At 35.5% G+C, this 8372-nt stretch overlaps 1 protein-coding gene across 2 annotated transcripts; it reads left to right on the top strand.

Annotated features, from left to right (window-relative positions):
- The first annotated feature begins 3225 nt into the window (after window positions 1–3225).
- Window positions 3226–8124, top strand: LOC105566194 (transcription elongation factor B polypeptide 3-like). 2 transcript variants are annotated; one of them, XM_012020008.1, is made up of 9 exons: window positions 3226–3321; window positions 3536–3695; window positions 4346–5471; window positions 6000–6175; window positions 6257–6426; window positions 6514–6605; window positions 6684–6883; window positions 6998–7280; window positions 7377–8124. In XM_012020008.1, exons 2-9 carry the CDS (start codon window positions 3627–3629, stop codon window positions 7454–7456), a joined length of 2196 nt encoding a protein of 731 aa, XP_011875398.1. In that variant the 5' UTR covers window positions 3226–3321; window positions 3536–3626; the 3' UTR covers window positions 7457–8124. The 2 variants fall into 2 exon arrangements, with proteins under 2 accessions (XP_011875398.1, XP_011875397.1); XM_012020007.1 differs by lacking the exon at window positions 3226–3321 and having other exon boundaries at window positions 3358–3695.
- The last annotated feature ends 248 nt before the right edge of the window (window positions 8125–8372 follow it).

Below are 8372 nucleotides of genomic sequence, written 5' to 3'. Positions count from 1 at the left end.
CTTAAGGGCAGAAGAATTTAATTTGACTCAACAGCTACATTGAGAAAAAATTTGTCGATATGACTAAATATGTTTACTTGGCAATATTTCAGTTCAAATATGTATGTTTTTAAGTTAAGCATACATCATTTATCGAAATGTATATTTTCTTGAATTGCGGAATATTTTTGTAAATAAACAAATATTTGTTTGACAGTCTGTGATCGCCGCATATTGATATTTATATTTATTTCATTCAACGCCATTTTCCTTAGTGTACGACCGGGATCGAAAGCAAATTTATCAAATCATTCGCGAACGTCGAGCAGATTATCACTACAGAGAGCTAATACTCGATCGTAACAATGAATTATACTCTGTCACATCACCAACAAGAAATTAGCAATTTAAAATCTTGAAAATACTATTTGAACGATTTCAAGGAACGCATAGGATCTTTTTCCTCGACGTAGATCAACAAGAAGTTGATATCCCCTTGAAATTTAAATTAATGATGATGGCATTGCGCATCAAATGGTTCATAAATCTACTTAACATAAGCATCAAATGCCAAATATAAACTATTTTATTATGTATCGACCGATCCCGTGTAAACAAGCCGTATCGGTCTATGTTATTGGAGAAGTTATAATAAAATCGCAAATAAAATTTTTTGTTAACAGTCTGCTACATAAACGGATTTAAAAAATTATTGCGCCGATGATTGCTAAATAATTAAAAACATACCAATGTATAATTATACAGATAAATACCATAGCAGCAGAATTTATTAAAAAGGTGTGTCTTAAATGTATTTATCAACTCTAAATTAATTTATGAAACTATGGTTTTATAATATTTACATTAATATAATATAGTAGTTAATTACTTATGTCAATTGTAAATCCGTGAGTTCTATCGTAATCGATACTTCTGCAATATTAAAAATCAGACAAATAAAATTGATAAGGCTCTGAAGTGAAATCACAGATACGAAATAATAGAGGATATAAGAGCCAAGGCGGATGTTCGTGTCTAAATAATTGTAATTTTTAACACAAATTGGAGGAATAACGGACTACGAGCCGTGACAGGGTGTTAGTGTCTAAATATTTTATTCTAAATTTATTGCAAAAAATATCACCTCGGCCAGGGTTTGAACCTGGACCTTCCTCTGGGGGTTCGAATTGGTCGAGACGTCCGCCTCAAGTATTAGACACTAATACCCTGTCACGGCTCGTAGTCCTTTATTCCTCCAATTTGTGTTTAACACATTTGAGCCATGCCAATTTTATTAGTTTTTAATTTTTAAATTCATTGCGAAAAATTTACCTCAGTCAGGGTTTGAATCTGGACCTCCCTCTCACTAGACGGGCGTATCTAAAAATTAGATATTTAGAGAAGTTGTATTCAGTACCCAATGAACACCGAGCAACAATATATAACACATGTGTTATATTACATGTACATTGTTGAGCGAAAAATTGTAATTGATAAATGCAATGCAACTGATGATCGGTGTTTACTGGGTAAGAAGTAGCAAAGAGAAATTATCCTAATATCATTATTGGGGCACAGTATAATAATATTCTTTACACACTATTCTCTATTTTATGATTCTTAATGCACACATTTCATATTACATTTAACATAATTTAAAAAGAAAGATATGAAGTAAGTTTAAAATTATGAAATTCATAATTCACATGCACGCTTATTGTATATTTATTTGATGAACAGTTAGGATGAACGTATAATATATTTTCGCAAGAATTTTATTTATCTGCCAGTAACAAATGTTTTTTCATTTCAATAGAATATTTAAAAATCTGTAGTTTCCTTCGAGAAGAATATCGTTATTCATTTATAGTTAATGTGATCGATTGTTGACAACATCCGTAGATCACACGGAAAAGAAATCATATATCGATTCTAGATAAATTCTTGTGATTATCGACGGGGCCTCGCTAATCCAGAGATAATCACAGAATGCCGATATTATCGACAATCGATACTCTTATCGATAATCAAAATTAAATTTTCTCATATACAGAAACATAAATGTGTATTTTAAGAAACATGAAAATGAAAAGAAAATGAAATGAAAAAACAAATTTTCTAAATCAAAACGGTTAATTTGACCCAGTGAACACCGAGCATAGTGCTGCACTCTTCGCTTTAGTCCTTGGAAGTCGAGAACCAATGACAAAACGCGACGAAGCTGGACGAAACAGTAATGGCCAATTCACATCATCCTCGATTGTTTCAGAAACAAAAAGATTGTAACGGAAAATGATTGGCCGTTGTTTCTTGTGTCTCGTATACAAACTAACATCATCTAGGATCTCGTGTTCAAGTACGCGGTGTAAGTCCCAGTCTACAATAGATGATTTAAGCTTAAAGCGTCGTCTACAATGAGAGTCGCAGAGTCGCAGTCGTAAGAATAATCGACTGTAGGGTGCTTTCACATGGAGCGTAAATTGCGTAGCGTAACCTGCGTATCACCAATCACAGGATCATGCTGATAGAACCGTTTCAATAATTCCGTTGAACTAGTCCTGTGATTGGCGATACGCAGGTTACGCTACGCAACTTACGCTCCATGTGAAAGCACCCTAATTGCGGTCAATTCAGTCAGACACATAAGAATTAACCAATCATAGTCGACTATTCATACAAATATGACTTTACATCTTCTTTGTAGACGAGGCTTTTTAAAGCCTTGTATCCACGATGCTAGAACTTGGTCCAAGTTTTAGTTCCGAAAAATATACAGCCAATCAACTTGTAGCTTTTATGGAATAGCTGCAAGTTGATTGGCTATATACGTTTCTCGAAACTAGAACTTGAACCAAGTTCTAGCATCGTGGACACAGGCCTCAAGAAATTGGCCAGTCACGGTCAAGTATTAATAGAATACGCGACTGTGATTAGTCAATTTCTTTTTTATTAGTCCCAGTCTACAATAGAGATTTAAGCCCTAAGCCTTAAGAAATTGACTAATCACAGTCGCGCATTCTACTCATACTTGACCGTGATTGGCCAATTTCTTAAAGCTTAGGGCTTAAATCATCTATTGTAGACTGGGACTTAGAATTTTTTTATTAGATCTTACCAATTAACTTACAATTAAGACTCAGGGTTTAAATCTCTATTGTAGATGGGCACTAAAGCTCGGTGATTGGCGACTGGCGAGCGACTAAATTCGCAATCCCGCCGATTGGCTGATCGAGGCTGAATAAGTTTCCAACTTCCGAGGGACTCTCTATTCAAGAAATTCTCTATTCTTGTCCAGAAGGCACGTCGTCCTCTTCGCGTAAATAACAGGCGACGTATTTCAAGGTACGTACATTCGACAATTTGCGCAAGTATCATCGGTTTACTGATAAAGAGACGAGCCAATCGTGCGTACGAGAGGCGCGGCGCATGGCGCACATTTTAGCATCGGATGATCGATCGATTTTTCCGTGAATAGCATTATGCAAATCCGTCTTTACGTATGGCGTGCAGCAACCAAAGCACACGTATGTGTTTAGTGCCTCCCTCGTTCTCGCAGAGTCGTCCGTGTTCGCACTTGTGTCTTGCTCGTCGGGCCGTTTCACGGGACGATAGCAGCGGTGAGCAGCTGGTAGTCGGGTCGTCGCATTATGTCTATTGTCGATAAAATTTCCCACTACCAACGCAACTTGGAGAACTGCGCCGACGACGAGGATCGGGTACGTGCACGCTGGTGTTAATGAGACTCGGGTTCAATAATCTGTAAATAACCAGCCACACAGCTGTACGCAAAAGGCTTTGTAATCGTAGCTCGGCTGTACGCGTCGAGGCTACCTTGGCAAACGTCGTTACGAAAAATTTCTTCCAACTTTTCTCCCGGGCGAGAGATCTCTTTCGACGATCTCCACTGGTTGTAACGTGACAATTAAATATAAATTTAGTGATGCAATAGTACCAGAAAAATATACGACTTCGTTCCGTTTCATGCACGATATGCATGGTGCATCGTTTAGCCTTCTTTAACATTTGGCGAATAATAAAAATACACAATGCATCGTGCGCACCGTGCATGAAACGTGACGCGCCTTGTATCGTTACATGGTTCTCGTGGTATCAAGAGTGATTACAGTTGCCAAAATAATTGTTGCGAACCCCTCTCCGTTACGGGAAACAGCTTCGAGTGTAGACTGGTTATGTGCGATATGAGGTTTTCATTCTTCTCTTGCCTGAAATCTTACTATAATTAGACGTTCTTTTAGATTCCTGTCATAGAAAGATTGAATTACTTCGAGATATCGCCGTGCACTTGCAGTTGACGTTCGGGAGAACAGAAATTTGTTGTAATTCGGTGTGATTTGTGTTTCCACAGATATTGCATTACATTTCGAAGTTGTATAAGCTACCTGTGACAGTGCAGCATCTTCAGCAAACGGGAGTGGGAAGGACCGTGAACAGTCTGAGAAAATACAATGACACTGTGGGCGATGCTGCCAAGTCTCTGGTCTTTAAATGGAAGAACATGGTGGCAGATGACAGAGGGGATTCCAGTGACAAGGAAGACGAGGATGAGGCTTGTGTGATTGACGATAATATTGATGACCACAAGTCCCCGAAAGCAGAGGACATGGAGGAAAGTGACTCTTCGTCTGATCAACAGTCAGAATCAAAATATACACATAGACATAAGGAAAACGAGAGCAAACTGTCTGCGAAACATAGTGTAGTTCATTTGTCCAAGTCGAAGTTAGAGGAGAAGCAAGAGCTGCATGGGCAAAGTAGGCATTCTTCCAAATATCATTTGCATAGCGAAAAAAAGTCCAAAGAGTCAAAGAGCAGTAAAAGTAGTAGCCTGGACAAAGAAGCTCACAGCTCGAAGCTTGGCAAGAATGACAGTTCGAAGAAAGTTAATGATAAAACTGATCAGATTAACGAGGACAATAATAGGAAGAGAAAGGTGGGCGACTCTAGTTCTCTAATGAAGGAATACAAGAAGCGGAAGCAAACGGATGGTAAAAAAGATGATGAAAAATCTCACCAAACGTCTATTTCGGAACACAGTCGTTCCCACTTAAAATCTTCTGGAATTCAGATAGAAGTGAAAATTAAAGTAGAAGACGAACAGTTTTTAACAACTGATAAACAAGACGTTAAACAAGCGAAGTATTTGCAGGAGAAATCCAAGAGCAGTTCCAGTAAGCTCAAGTCCCAAGAATCAGACAGTAAAGCAAAGGACAGCAGTGATAAAAAGCATAAAAAAGAAGACCATACTAGTCATAAGAAATACGATATGAAAAAAGATACCAGTCATCGTTCTAGCAAAGAGACTTCCAAATTGAAAGTCAGTTCCTCTAGTAGTAAAGATTACATTAAGATCAAAGACAAAGATACGAGAAAGGAGCGCAAAGACGACAAGAGTAAGCACGAGAAGAAAAAAGAGACAAGAATTAAGCTAATTCAGGAAATAAATGATGGTGAAGGAATAGATTGCAATTCTGGTGTGTTGAAAGAATAGTTTATATTATATATTTATTTAATTTACGTTATTTAAGTTACGTTGTATCAAAAGATTTAACTTGGAGATTTTTATCTCATCGAGAATTTGAGCAGTTTTTGTAAAAATAGAAGTTTCAAACATTTCCAAAATTAATTCGCATAAAAAATAAATTTTGTAAACAATACATTAAATGGGATTAAACTATTTGAGATTTTTATTTCTTAGATTGTTTCTTTGTATATTTATTTCTATTTGCAAAATTAATTTATCTGTAAATAGAGCCTTTTTTTACTTGCCTCAGGTGATGACATCGTTCTTTCATACTTGATGCCAAAATTACCCGAAGCAAATGTGTCAATACTATTTATAGATAAATAATATTACCATTCAGTAAATTAACATTATTAAGCAGTTAAATGTAAGAAACGAAAACGTACAGAACATTTTAAGTTTTAGAGCAATTAAAATTTTTTTTAATTTTGAAATCAAATAGATATCAGATACAACTGTGGCATATTTCTATTTCTAGGCGCAAGCTTTGCAGAAGCACTTGGCATGTGCTCCTTGCCCCAGCCATCGAAAAAACGTCCGAGTACGTCCAACACACCTATTAAATCAATTAAAACGGAACGGATGTCACCACCCGTTACTAATAGAAAGATGCCAACTGTAAGAACTGAGCCTGAATGTAGCGACAATGGAAATGTAACTTTTATATTTAATTATTTAATATCTGTAATGTCAAAAGAGAATCAACTTTAAAATAATTGAAAACTTAATTTGCAGCCACTATCCCTTTTAGCACCAAACGTAAAATTAGAACCGTTGAGTGTAGATTTGGCATCTACATTACCTGAAATTAGTCCCAATTATAAACCACTGCCGTACATTAATCCTTCACAACGTAAGGAAGAGACAAAATTTGTTGATGATATCATTTACGTCAAGAATCAAAGGTAATTATGCAATACAAATGATGGAATAATACTTTGTTCGACATATGTGTTGCTGTTTGCTTTATGTATTATTTATTCTTATTCCAGAACAAAAGTATATTCTGGTAACAAGGTTGGTTATACAAGTGTGCCGACATTGTATGAAATGTGCATCAGGGTATTGATAGAAAATATTGATGGTGAGAAGTTTTTTCTATTCGTAGTAAGATTATGTATTAATGTCCTAATGTTCTAACAAGGAGTGATTTTATTTCCAGCACTTGAGTTTACCGGAGGCGTACCATATGACATATTAAAACCGATCCTAGAACGTGCCTCGTCTGATCAGTTGTTCATGCTGGAGCATCATAATCCATATCTCGTAGAAGATACTGACATATTATGGCAATATCATTGTAATCGAGAGTTTAGGAATAAAGAGAGACAGGAAACGGAGTCGTGGCGAGAGATGTACATGGTAGGTGAATTATAAAGCTAAAACAGTAATGTGCAAGGATGTATTTGAAATTTTATACTTATATGATAGATTTATATGACGATAACTCTCGTCTTATATTATGATGTCATATAGCGCTGCTTGGATGAAAGAGAAGCGAAACTGAAAACACTCACCGCCAATATCAAGCAATCTATAGACAAATCCGTCCCAGTGAGATCCGCTAAACTTGCTTATGTGGACAATATTGTGAAACCGCCGCGCAATGTATTGAAGAAACAAGCGAAGTATGGTACAGCCAATGCCACTCCCGCTACTGTCTCCAGTGTCAAGAAAAAACTAACTAGCGGTGGTGCAACTAACAATGCGACGAATATTGCTGTACCACCACCGCCTATGTCCCGATTTAAACCATCAAGTATGTATTTATTTTACAAATTTTATTTTATTATAATAATCATGGGAGTTTAATATATGTTATATGTTTATTTTAACCAATTGTTGTTCTTATTAGCATCAAGTAGCATGAAGAAAACAAAAGCACCTCTTATGGCAAAGGCGTTGCAGTTAATAAAAGGTCGTTACAAACGGTAGTGGTAATTTTACGGATATTACGAACATTAATCATTCAATTCCAATAAAGTATACATTTGTTATCGTTTTTTTTCTGCTAGTTATCCAACCATTGTAATCTCAACACATTCCCTGCCATGTTGCATGTATATATCTCCATGCTGAACTTTTCGTTCCAGTCATATGACATTTTACTACATATAACATAAAATCTTTCTTCGTATATTGACGTTACAGTTGTATAATACAGTTGTACAATACAGTTGTTACATCGTTGAAACATTGTTACACTTTTCTTCGTTATGTATAACGAAGAACAGTTATTACAGTTATTACATTGTGGAGACGTTGTTACATTTAATAATGAACTTGTAATGTTTCTTGTAAATGTTTTATAATATGTTATAAGCAAAACACCATTGATCTCAACAATATGCATCAATTTACTCAATCTAAATGGAAAGTTATTAAAAATTGGTTCGGCAGGGAACGTGTTACTATGACGATGGATTTTGCACATTTTTGCGTAATATATATTTCTATCGTGTTCAATAGGTCAGAAAAACGGTTTTCGCTTTGTTATAGCCACAGATGATTGCATGTAAATATAATTACATGTAATTATGCGATTGTACAGAAAAACTTATAGTTTCATTCCAGTTAAATATAATAAAACATAAATAATACTATATACAATAAAATTTATATATAAAAAATCAGTAGCTCGGCTGTAGAAGCTGATAGTAAATTTCTTCTTTTGAAGAAAATGCATTCTCCTAGATCCTTTAATCTAGCTATAAGTGGCTTCAATGAACAACAAATTTTATAATTAATTCTATTTTTAGATCAATTTTGGGCTTGTGTATGTTTTTTGAAATTTTAGAATTGTGAACTGTAAAAGAACTTAGTTTCCTTGTCTTTCCCAATTGTTAACTGT

Source organism: Vollenhovia emeryi, unplaced genomic scaffold (assembly GCF_000949405.1).
Source record: "Vollenhovia emeryi isolate VEMERY1.0 unplaced genomic scaffold, V.emery_V1.0 DF939146.1, whole genome shotgun sequence".
Classification (NCBI taxonomy): Eukaryota; Metazoa; Arthropoda; class Insecta; order Hymenoptera; family Formicidae; genus Vollenhovia; species Vollenhovia emeryi.
Note: the sequence above shows the minus strand (reverse complement) of the source record. Positions and strands in the feature narration are given on the sequence as shown.

What these genes read in the sequence shown, in the direction of transcription:
- LOC105566194 (XM_012020008.1), top strand. Translation starts at nt 3,627, where the DNA reads ATGTCTATTGTCGATAAAATTTCCCACTACCAACGCAACTTGGAGAAC. An exon ending in ATTGATAGAAAATATTGATG is followed by an intron (nt 6,606 to 6,683) that starts GTGAGAAGTTTT and finishes TTTTATTTCCAG; the next exon opens with CACTTGAGTTTACCGGAGGC. An exon ending in GTCCCGATTTAAACCATCAA is followed by an intron (nt 7,281 to 7,376) that starts GTATGTATTTAT and finishes TGTTCTTATTAG; the next exon opens with CATCAAGTAGCATGAAGAAA.